This window comes from Ambystoma mexicanum, chromosome 10, assembly GCF_040938575.1.
Source record: "Ambystoma mexicanum isolate Mex_15411 chromosome 10, UKY_AmexF1_1, whole genome shotgun sequence".
Taxonomy (NCBI): domain Eukaryota; kingdom Metazoa; phylum Chordata; class Amphibia; order Caudata; family Ambystomatidae; genus Ambystoma; species Ambystoma mexicanum.
The window spans coordinates 12599264-12611855 of NC_090932.1; the positions used below are offsets into that span (position 1 = coordinate 12599264).

The 12592-nt window shown below is 49.1% G+C and overlaps 1 protein-coding gene across 1 annotated transcript in view; it reads left to right on the forward strand.

Annotated features, from left to right (window-relative positions):
* Nucleotides 1-12592, forward strand: part of LOC138492787 (probable cation-transporting ATPase 13A4) — a 302290-nt gene that overhangs the window by 59057 nt on the left and 230641 nt on the right. Inside the window, exon 9 of the mRNA XM_069620146.1 lies at nucleotides 7002-7074. Within this exon, the coding sequence (XP_069476247.1) occupies nucleotides 7002-7074 (73 nt within the window). The remainder of the gene's footprint in view (nucleotides 1-7001; nucleotides 7075-12592) is intronic.

The window sequence follows — 12592 nt, forward strand, 5'->3', positions numbered from 1 at the left end:
CTGTCAAGAAGCATGCATGGTGCCATCACCCTGAGATTGCCAAGAAGCATGCAGGGAGCCATCACCCTGAGATTGCCAAGAGGAATGCAGGGTGCCATCACCCAGGGTTGCCCTCACCCTGAGACTGTCAAGAAGCATGCGGCATGCCATCACCCTGAGACTGCCAAGAAGCATGCAGGGTGCCATCACCCCGAGACTGTCAAGAAGCATGCAGGGTGCCCTCACCCTGAAACTGCCAAGATGCATGCAGGGTGCCATCACCCTGAGACTGTCAAGAAGCATGCATGGTGCCCTCACCCTGAGACTGCCAAGAAGCATGCAGGGTGCCCTCACCCTGACACTGCCAAGAAGCATGCAGGGTGCCCTCACCCTAAGACTGTCAAGAAGCATGCATGGTGCCATCACCCTGAGATTGCCAAGAAGCATGCAGGGAGCCATCACCCTGAGATTGCCAAGAGGAATGCAGGGTGCCATCACCCAGGGTTGCCCTCACCCTGAGACTGTCAAGAAGCATGCGGCATGCCATCACCCTGAGACTGCCAAGAAGCATGCAGGGTGCCATCACCCCGAGACAGTCAAGAAGCATGCAGGGTGCCATGACCCTAAGACTGTCAAGAAGCATGCAGGGTGCCATCACCCTGAGACTGTCAAGAAGCATGCTGAGACTGTCAAGAAGCATGCAGGGTGCCATCACCCTGAGACTGTCAAGAAGCATGCAGGGTGCCATCACCCTGAGACTGTCATGAAGCATGCAGGGTGCCATCACCCTGAGACTGTCATGAAGCATGCAGGGTGCCTTCACCCTGAGACTGCCAAGAAGCATGCAGGGTGGCATCACCCTGAGATTGCCAAGAAGCATGCCGCGTGCCATCACCCTGAGACTGTCAAGAAGCATGCAGGGTGCCATCACCCTGAGACTGTCATGAAGCATGCAGGGTGCCATCACCCTGAGACTGTCAAGAAGCATGCAGGGTGCCATCACCCAGAGACTGTCATGAAGCATGCAGGGTGCTATCACCCTGAGACTGTCATGAAGCATGCAGGGTGCCATCACCCTGAGACTGTCATGAAGCATGCAGGGTGCTATCACCCTGTCATGAAGCATGCAGGGTGCCATCACCCTGAGACTGTCATGAAGCATGCAGCGTGCCATCACCCTGAGACTGCCAAGAAGCATGCAGGGTGCCATCACCCTGAGACTGCCAAGAAGTATGCAGGGTGCCATCACCCTGAGACTGTAGAGAAGCATGCAGGGTGCCATCACCTGAGATTGCCAAGAAGCATGCAGCGTGCCTTCACTCTGAGACTGTCAAGAAGCATGCAGCGTGCCATCACCCTGAGACTGTCAAGAAGCATGCAGGGTGCCATCACCCTAAGATTGCCACGAAGCATGCGGCGTACCATCACCCTGAGACTGTTAAGAAGCATGCAGAGTGCCATCACCCTGAGACTGTCAAGCAGCATGCAGGGTGCCATCACCCTGAGACTGCCACGAAGCATGTGTGGTGCCATCTCCCTGAGATTGCCAAGAAGCATGCAGGGTGCCATCACCCTGAGACTGTCAAGACGCATACGGGGTGCCATCACCCTGAGACTGTCAAGAAGCATGCATGGTGCCATCACCCTGACATTGTCAAGAAGCATGCAGGGTGCCATCACCCTGAGACTGCCAAGAAGCATGCAGGGTGCCATCACCCTGAGACTGCAAAGAAGCATGCGGCGTGCCATCACCCTGAGACTGCCAAGAAGCATGCCGGGTGCCATCACCCTGAGACTGACAAGAAGCATGAAGGGAGCAATCACCCTGAGACTGTCAAGAAGCATGCAGGGTGACATCAGCCTGAGACTGTCAAGAAGCATGCAGGGTGCCATCACCCTGAGATTACCAAGAAGCATGAAGGGTGCCATCACCCTGAGACTGTCAAGACGCATGTGGCGTGCCATCACCCTGAGACTGCCAAGAAGCATGCAGGGTGCCATCACCCTGAGAATGTCAAGAAGCATGCAGGGTGCTATCACCCTGAGACTGTCAAGAAGCATGCAGCGTGCCATCACCCTGAGAATGCCAAGAAGCATGCAGGTTGCTATCACCCTGAGATTGCCAAGAAGCAGGCGGCGTGCCATCACCCTGTGACTGTCAAGACGCATGCAGGGTGCCATCACCCTGAGACTGTCAAGAAGCATGTAGCGTGCCATCACCCTGAGACTCTCAAGAAGCATGCAGGGTGCCATCACCCTGAGACTGCCAAGAAGCATGCAGGGTGCCATCACCCCGAGACTGTCAATTACTGAGATTACTAAAAATCTGGTAAATGGATACACAGAGCTTATTAATGTCAGACATATTTACGTTTAAGTTTCATAACTGCAGCATGCCGCTTGCGCACCCAGACCTGCATGCCCACCCATGCCTTACCCCACCATCTGACCTCATACACACCACAGCGTCGTCTGCACTCCATTCCACACTCAACTACCACACCAATCCGATCGGACATCACCCACTCCACCTCAGGCTCTGTAGACTTAGAACACGCACCAAACACCTCCTAACTCTCCGCAGCACTCCACACTCCACACTCCTTAGGAACAACAGACTCAGCTCTCGCACCCATACATCAGCCGCCCAGACTTACCTCTCTGACCACACTCACTACCCTAGCACCCATCACGCTGCATCTATCACGCCCCAGCCTCACACACCCAAATACGCATCGCCCACCCCCAACACCACCAACGCCAACACACACACTCCACGACCAGACTTAAGATGCGCTCTCATCAATGCGCGCTCTGTCCATGCCCATGCCATTGAAATCAATGACCTTATCACCACCCACAATCTTGACCTACTTGCCATATCCGAAACCTGGCTCCATGAAGCTTCCAGTCCATCCATCCACCTCGCTCTCCCTCAAAACTATACCATTCTCAGACAGGACCGTAAAAACTCCAAAGGTGGTGGCGGCGTCGCCCTCATCTTTAAAGACACCCTCTCCATAAGAATGTGTGATCAACAATGGGACAACAACGCTGATCTCCTCAATGCTAAACTAGCCCTCTCACCTAACTGCACCATAAACTTCTTCATCACCTACAGACCACCAGGATCACCCTTTGACTACCAAAAGCAACTCCTCCAAAACATAGGCAACAACCTCAAAAGCACCACCAAAAGCATCCTTCTAGGGGACATTAACCTTGGTTTAGCTGACCCAAAGGACAAAGCAGCCGCAAATTTAGCCAAAGAACTATCAAACATGGGGTTCGAACACAAAATTACTGCCCCCACTCATAACAAAGGCAGATCCATTGACTGGCTAGCTGATCACAACTGCTCATCTGCAATTACCTCCATCTCGGCCCTCCCATGGACGGACCATTACCTCATTCAATTCTCCATTCCTACCACGCCCACTCATAAAACCTTAACTCATGCCCCACCCGCTAAAGTAAGAAGCTCCAAAAAACTCACTGCTTCCAACCTCGCCCCTCTCCTCGATATCCCTGAACTCAAGCCTCCGTTCATCCATGACCCTACCTCTCTAGCCAACATCTATTCCAGCACACTCACTCAAGCCATCGATCTCATTGCCCCTCTAGAAGAAAAAAAAGGGAAAAAATCAATGCACTGCAACTCTTGGTTCACTGAAGAACTATCTGACCTTCGCAACAAGAAACGCAAAGCCCTATCCAGATGGCAAGCAGCGCCTAATCAATCCACGCTTAAAGATTTTAAAGAGATCTCCTTGACCTACAAAAAAGCCATATTCCACGCCAAATCCGAATCCTACAATCAGAAAATTACTAATGCCAGCTCCAAATCAAGAGAAATATTCTCCATATTCAAAGACCTCACCACACCTGCCTCCGGCCCAGATGAAATCATCAAGGATGAAGCCTGGTGCACAGGCATCCAGGCTGCCCTCCTCAACAAAGTTAAAACTCTCCAAGACAAAATAGCCTCACAACGCAAAGCTCTCAACACCCCCACCTGCTCGCCCACACCTTCCACCAACAACTCTCTCTCACAAACACCTCTTTTTGCTTTTAGAGAAGTCTCAGAGACGGAAGTCAAGGACCTCCTCAAAAAAATCAAACCCTCCACCTGCAAAGGGGATATCTGCCCACCCTCATTAATCAAAGAGTGCTCAGAATCCCTCACCCCCATCATTACAGCTTTCATCAATGCCTCCTTCGCATCTGGAACTGTACCACAATGCCTAAAAGAAGCCTGGGTCCGCCCGCTCCTGAAAAAACCCTCTCTCGATCCTTCCTCCCCTAACAACTATCGCCCCATCACCACCGTCCCCTTTCTCCTCAAAATCCTAGATAAAGCCGCACACAATCAAATCCAACACTACCTGGAAACCAACACCATCCTAGGCAAAAGACAATCAGGCTTCCGCAAAGGCCATGGGACTGAAACTGCCCTTCTAGATTTAAAAAATCAAATTACCAATATAATGGACACAGGCAAACCTGCTCTCCTCCTTCTGCTCGACCTCTCTGCAGCATTTGACCTGGTCGACCACAGCATCCTCACATCTCACCTCTTCAATGCTGCACACTTCTCTCACAAGGCCACCACTTGGATCACATCCTTCCTTAAAGGTAGGGCCATGAAAGTGTACTCTGACCAGGACAGCGCCCCCCACACCACTATAAATTGTGGAGTCCCACAAGGGTCCTGCACTGCACCGACCCTTTACAACCTATTCACCAAACCCCTCTTTGACTTACTGGACTCCCTCAACATAGCGTACACAAACTACGCAGATGACACGCAAGTTCTCCTCCCCCTCTCCGGAGACTACGACCTAGATTCAGAAGCCCTCCTCAAAATCTACTCGACTATCCAAACCTGGTTGGCTATCAATGGTCTCTGCCTAAACGGAGACAAAACCGAAATCATCATCCTAGCCCCTAACGAAACTCTAACCAAACTCAGCCCCGATTATTCTCACATGACTACCGACAGTATTAGCATACCTGTCTCCTCTGCCGTCAAGACCTTAGGAGTCTACATTGACGCCACACTCTCAATGACAAGACAAACCAGCGCCATCGCCTCAGCTTCTGCTCTGACTACCAAACTCATCTACGCCATAAAACCCTACCTCACCACGAATAACTGCCTCTCCATAGCCAGAGCTACTATAGGAGCCAGATTGGACTACTGTAACGCCCTCCTGGCAGGCACCTCGTCAAAAAACCTAAACAGGCTCCAAATAGTGCAAAACAATGCCCTCCATGCTGCACTACACATTCCCAAAATTGACCATATTTCACAGGCCAGAAGACGCGTCCACTGGCTCCCAGTCAAGGAAAGGATCAACTTTAAAATCCTCACCCTCACACACAAATGCATCAACCACACAGCACCCCCCTACCTATCTGAAACTATAACCAAGAACTCCTCCATCCGCCCCAGAAGAAGTCATCACGCCAACCAACTCCAAATACCCACTGTAAAAAGAGCCAGAGCCGGCGGCATTGGCTTCCCACACATAGCTCCTAAGCTCTGGAATGCCCTCCCTAACTCACTTAGAGCAGAACCTTCTCTGTATTCCTTTCTCAAATCTCTCAAAACCACTCTATTCAACTAACTCCATCCTTCCCTCACACACACCAGCTCGCATACGTCTGATACGAAATGTGCCTTGTAATGAAAACTGCTTTGTAACCATCTTCCTTCCACGGTAACCATATTATGTATGTCCTCATGTAACAGCGCCACGATGCCCCCGGGCTGACGTGCGCTTTAAATAAATCTGAATAAATAAATAAATAAATAAGAAGCATGCAGGGTGCCATCACCCTGAGACTGTCGAGAAGCATGCAGGGCGCCATCACCCTGAGACTGTAGAGAAGAATGCAGGGAGCCATCACCCTGAGACTGTCAAGAAGCATGCAAGGGTGCCATCACCCTGAGACTGTCAAGAAGCATGCAGGGTGCCATCACCCTGAGACTGTCAAGAAGCATGCAGGGAGCCATCACCCTGAGACTGTCAAGAAGCATGCAAGGGTGCCATCACCCTGAGACTGTCAAGAAGCATGCAGGGTGCCCTCATCCTGAGACTGTCAAGAAGCATGCAGGGTGCCATCACCCTGAGACTGTCAAGAAGCATGCAGGGCGCCATCACCCTGAGACTGTCAAGAAGCATGCAGGGCGCCATCACCCTGAGACTGTCAAGAAGCATGCAGGGCGCCATCACCCTGAGACTGTCAAGAAGCATGCAGGGCGCCATCACCCTGAGACTGTCAAGAAGCATGCAGGGCGCCATCACCCTGAGACTGTCAAGAAGCATGCAGGGCGGTTGCAATCTCTGCAAGACTGTTGGAAAGAGATAGACAGAGAACTAGGGGGACCCTTTTCCTGGACAGACAGAGAGGGGAACACTGATGCAGAGCAGTTTATCCCCTTCCAGCAAGTTTTGTTGAGGCTGATCATAGGCCCCAACGCCGTCTTTGTTTGTAGAGAAGCTCCTAGCACCTATTGCCACCGGCCTGGGAAGAAGAAAGACTTTCTGAAAGACCGGACGGGGGGTGTATTGCTAGAGGGAAAATCCTGAAGCAGAGGAAGATAATGACCGAAGTCCGGATCCGCGCCGGAGTCTGGCAATTGCCAGGGACCGGAAAAGGTGGTCCTGGAAGCAGAGCAAGGCTGGGTCTCCCAGCGATGCGACCGGAAGTTCCTGAAAATAGGAACTGTTTCACAAATTCTACCTCCGTTGTGCACTTTTACTTTGGCAAGCCTGCAGTGTGGCTCTTCGCATCTGCAAAGGGGCATTTTGTGGGTGCACTTCCTCCCCAATTCTGTATTTCATGATGTGTCATCTTAAGTGGCAAGGATGAGTATGCTCGTCACTTTTGCATAGACTTGCATAATAGCCTGGCAGCATTTAAGGGGTTAATAATGATTGCATGGGTATTTTGGGCTGTGCAGCTATCTCATTTTAAATTAAGTGCACGCCTTGTGTTTGCCTCTCACTTTACAGCAAGCGGTGAAACTGGCCAAGCTCGTGGAGGCGCACAATGACGTCAAGGTGACGGTGCTGGGAAAAGATGGCGGTGAGTGCCCACCCATGCTTTCTATGCCAAGCTGTGAGTTCCCACCCATGCTTTCTATGTCAAGCAGTGAGTTCCCATCCATGCTTTCCAAGCCAAGGGTTGAGTTCCCACCCATGCTTTCTATGCCAAGCAGTGAGTTCCCACCCATGCTTTCCATGCCAATCGGTGAGTTCCCATCCAAGCTTTCTATGCCAAGCAGTGAGTTCCCACCCATGCTTTCTATGTCAAGCAGTGAGTTCCCATCCATGCTTTCCAAGCCAAGGGTTGAGTTCCCACCCATGCTTTCTATGCCAAGCAGTGAGTTCCCACCCATGCTTTCTATGTCAAGCAGTGAGTTCCCATCCATGCTTTCCAAGCCAAGGGTTGAGTTCCCACCCATGCTTTCTATGCCAAGCAGTGAGTTCCCACCCATGCTTTCCATGTCAATTGGTGAGTTCCCATCCAAGCTTTCTATGCCAAGCAGTGAGTTCCCACACATGCTTTCTATGTCAAGCAGTGAGTTCCCATCCATGCTTTCCAAGCCAAGGGTTGAGTTCCCACCCATGCTTTCTATGCCAAGCAGTGAGTTCCCACCCATGCTTTCTATGCCAATCGGTGAGTTCCCATCCAAGCTGTCTATGCCAAGCAGTGAGTTCCCACCCATGCTTTCTATGCCAAGCAGTGAGTTCCCATCCATGCTTTCCAAGCCAAGGGTTGAGTTCCCACCCATGCTTTCTATGCCAAGCAGTGAGTTTCCTTCCATGCTTTCCATGCCAAGTGGTGAGTTCCCACCCATGCTTTCTATGCCAAGCTGTGAGTTCCCACCCATGCTTTCCATGCCAATCGGTGAGTTCCCATCCAAGCTTTCTATGTCAAGCAGTGAGTTCCCATCCATGCTTTCCAAGCCAAGGGTTGAGTTCCCACCCATGCTTTCTATGCCAAGCTGTGAGTTCCCATCCATGCTTTCTATGCCAAGCTGTGAGTTCCCACCCATGCTTTCTATGTCAAGCAGTGAGTTCCCATCCATGCTTTCCAAGCCAAGGGTTGAGTTCCCACCCATGCTTTCTATGCCAAGCAGTGAGTTCCCACCCATGCTTTCCATGCCAATCGGTGAGTTCCCATCCAAGCTTTCTATGCCAAGCAGTGAGTTCCCACCCATGCTTTCTATGTCAAGCAGTGAGTTCCCATCCATGCTTTCCAAGCCAAGGGTTGAGTTCCCACCCATGCTTTCTATGCCAAGCAGTGAGTTCCCACCCATGCTTTCTATGTCAAGCAGTGAGTTCCCATCCATGCTTTCCAAGCCAAGGGTTGAGTTCCCACCCATGCTTTCTATGCCAAGCAGTGAGTTCCCACCCATGCTTTCCATGCCAATCGGTGAGTTCCCATCCAAGCTTTCTATGCCAAGCAGTGAGTTCTCACCCATGCTTTCTATGTCAAGCAGTGAGTTCCCATCCATGCTTTCCAAGCCAAGGGTTGAGTTCCCACCCATGCTTTCTATGTCAAGCAGTGAGTTCCCATCCATGCTTTCCAAGCCAAGGGTTGAGTTCCCACCCATGCTTTCTATGCCAAGCAGTGAGTTCCCACCCATGCTTTCTATGTCAAGCAGTGAGTTCCCATCCATGCTTTCCAAGCCAAGGGTTGAGTTCCCACCCATGCTTTCTATGCCAAGCAGTGAGTTCTCACCCATGCTTTCCATGCCAATCGGTGAGTTCCCATCCAAGCTTTCTATGCCAAGCAGTGAGTTCCCACCCATGCTTTCTATGTCAAGCAGTGAGTTCCCATCCATGCTTTCCAAGACAAGGGTTGAGTTCCCACCCATGCTTTCTATGCCAAGCAGTGAGTTCCCACCCATGCTTTCCATGCCAATCGGTGAGTTCCCATCCATGCTTTCCAAGCCAAGGGTTGAGTTCCCACCCATGCTTTCTATGCCAAGCAGTGAGTTCCCATCCATGCTTTCCATGCCAAGTGGTGAGTTCCCACCCATGCTTTCTATGCCAAGCTGTGAGTTCCCACCCATGCTTTCCATGCCAATCGGTGAGTTCCCATCCAAGCTTTCTATGTCAAGCAGTGAGTTCCCATCCATGCTTTCCAAGCCAAGGGTTGAGTTCCCACCCATGCTTTCTATGCCAAGCAGTGAGTTCCCACCCATGCTTTCCATGCCAATCGGTGAGTTCCCATCCAAGCTTTCTATGCCAAGCAGTGAGTTCCCACCCATGCTTTCTATGCCAAGCAGTGAGTTCCCATCCATGCTTTCCATGCCAAGGGTTGAGTTCCCACCCATGTTTCTATGCCAAGCAGTGAGTTCCCACCCACGCTTTCTATGTCAAGCAGTGAGTTCCCATCCATGCTTTCCATGCCAAGGGTTGAGTTCCCACCCATGTTTCTATGCCAAGCAGTGAGTTCCCATCCATGCTTTCCATGCCAATCGGTGAGTTCCCATCCAAGCTTTCTATGCCAAGCAGTGAGTTCCCACCCATGCTTTCCATGCCAATCGGTGAGTTCCCATCCAAGCTTTCTATGCCAAGCAGTGAGTTCCCACCCATGCTTTCTATGCCAAGCAGTGAGTTCCCATCCATGCTTTCCATGCCAAGGGTTGAGTTCCCAACCATGTTTCTATGCCAAGCAGTGAGTTCCCATCCATGCTTTCCATGCCAAGGGTTGAGTTCCCATCCAAGCTTTCTATGGCAAGCGGTGAGTTCCCACCCATGCTTTCTATGCCAAGCAGTGAGTTCCCACCCATACTTTCTATGCCAAGCAGTGAGTTCCCATCCATGCTTTCCATGCCAAGGGTTGAGTTCCCACCCATGCTTCTATGCCAAGCAGTGAGTTCCCATCCATGCTTTCCATGCCAAGCGGTGAGTGTCCACCCATGCTCTCTCATCAGTAATACAATGTGCCAACCTTCAAGTGCTTTCCCTCTCTTATGCCCAAACCTCTCTATGCCAGGAAATGTTGGATGCGTGCGATGGAATCCAGGTCTTCAGGGATTACCTCTTCCGGCAGCTGCCAGAGCTGGCATTTTAAGAGCTCATGGTTGAGAACACCATCAGCTGGCTCTGCCCCCAGAAGTTCCAAATATTTGCATAAACTAAGGTTGCGCTTCTTGTTCTCTCTGTGAGGATAAGTAACACTGCGCCCATTTCATCCCTGCGGCCACTCCCGCGATCCAATTCCGGAGTGTGAGGCTGGGTTCTGTGATTCCCTGCGTTCCTTATGCCTTCTTTTTTATGATAAATGTCATTAGTGTCTCTTGACATGCACCTTACCTATTAAACAGGAGACACTACTTTTCCTGTAAGTTTGACTCATATTGTTGGGTGCTCCTGGGAAATCCTGCTTGTTTCTCTGAGATTTGAACTCATTAATAACTTTGGGATACGTTCCCTTGTCTAAGTTCAATTTCTTATTTGATCAAATATAAAGATTGTGTTATGATATTATTATTATTTTTTATGTATTTAATGGCATATAGTTTATAACAAACCTCTGCAGTAATATTTAAGAATTATTCATTGCAATACAAGCAAGTTAATCCAAAAGAGCATCATTGGATTACAGCAAAAATATAAAAAGTAAAACGTTTAAAATTTCAAATGCAATGACATTTCATTACTATTTAAAATTCTCGACCAAAACTGCTCTGTCTTTAAAAAACATTAATCATAAACAAAGTTACCAAAGAATTCATAACATAGTTCAGACGGGACTTCACAAACAATCACAAGAAGAAAAGGTGTCTCTACTTCATTAGTACTTCATTAGTACAAAACCTACAATTACCATAATTCCTCAGATTTCTTTCCCTACCAGCCATTACCTCTCTAGTAGAGAGTAGATTTAATTTAAAACGCAACCTGTCTTGTCTATATTTTCCAGATGGGTGCTTTTGTAAATAAAAGGGTAGAGCTTTTTAGGCTTTAATTTCATATTTCAAATGATTTAAACAGATGGAAATCCATGTAAGGTCCAATTTTTTATCCAATCAAATTCAAAGATTTTTTTTTTTACTCTCTTTGGAGAGGTAAGAAGATCCTCCACCCTAATGTCATAAGCACTTAAGGATTTGGCTGTTAAAAGGTATCACTCAGTCAAACCCTTGAGGGAATTGTGAACCAATTCAAATCGTGTATCAGAGAATGCAGAGTATTCTGGAAGCAATAAAAGAGATCTCAACAGCTGGTATATTTTTCAAGCTACACGAGCATCAAGTGAGATCATACCCACCTTGTGTCTTAACACTGCTACTGGGTAGAATTCAAGCCCTTTTCCTTGAAAGTCCTTCACAGCTTTCCCAAACATTTGTCAACAAATCCATTTATGCACCATAAATCAAACAAGGCACTGGGCCTCATTAGGAGTTTGGCGGTACGGTGACAACCAGTGTCACTGTATCGCCAAACTACAAGTTTTGCTCGCGGGTGCCTGGCAGGCCGCCAGGTCTGACCTGCCGGGCTGTGGGGCACCCGCGGGCTGTGGGGCACCCGCGGGCTGTGGGGCACCCGCGGGCATACCTTGCGGATGCTCCCCATTCCCATTGAACCCTGTGGGGCAGAATGGGGATGGGGAGTGCGCCATTACCAGCACCCGTGAATGGGCAATTACCGGGCCGCAACACTCGTAATGGCCCGGTAATTGCCCATTCGCGGGTGCCGGTCCCGGAGGCGAGTTTGCCGGTACCCATGCCTGTCATACAGGCGCGGCTACAGCCAAACTCATAATGAGGCCCACTGTCTTTTGGTTGTAAAATGTGACCAAAGGGATCGCAGCAAAACATCAACATTTCCTGTCAAAGAACACTATCTCTGAGGCATTTATCCTAATTTTCTTTTTCATGCTATCAAAATCATGTCCCTTGGCAGTTAACACAACTCCCAAATTTTAGAAATTTTGGACCACCTCCAAACGCACTTTATCTATGAACCAATAAAAATGTATCTTCCTTATTTTATTATAATATATCATTAACATCTTCGACTTATGTACATTAAGATGCAGGTCTAAAGACAAAAAATTGGCATTTATAATCGTCAATGCTCTTTGTAATCCTTTGGGAGTTAGAAAGAAGAGAACATCATTGTCTGCATAAACCAAGGGATTTATTTGTAGGTTGCCCAATTTGGGTGGATTGTTTACATTTTTTCCAAAAATATCACCAAGGTCGTTAATATCTAAATCAAATAAAAGCGGTGCTAAAACACAACCTTGGCATTAACCACAATAGGTTGTAATCCAACCACTTGAGTTACCATTGTGGTCTAGGCGTACCTTAACTTCAGTGTTTGAATGAAATGGTGATCAACATATTAATGATACCACTAGGACAGCCTAACTTATATAGTGTTGCCCTGAGAATCGCCTTATTTACATGGTCGAAGACATGTGTAATGTGTAAAAATACACGATAAAGGACTCTTTTTTGCCATTGGGCGAGGGTCTGCAAAAGGTGAAAAATAAAACACTTCTGGGCTGTACTCATTGCTGGTCTAAAGCCTAATCGAAATGTATCTTGCTACCCTACCGCAGCTTTCCCTCCAGACAT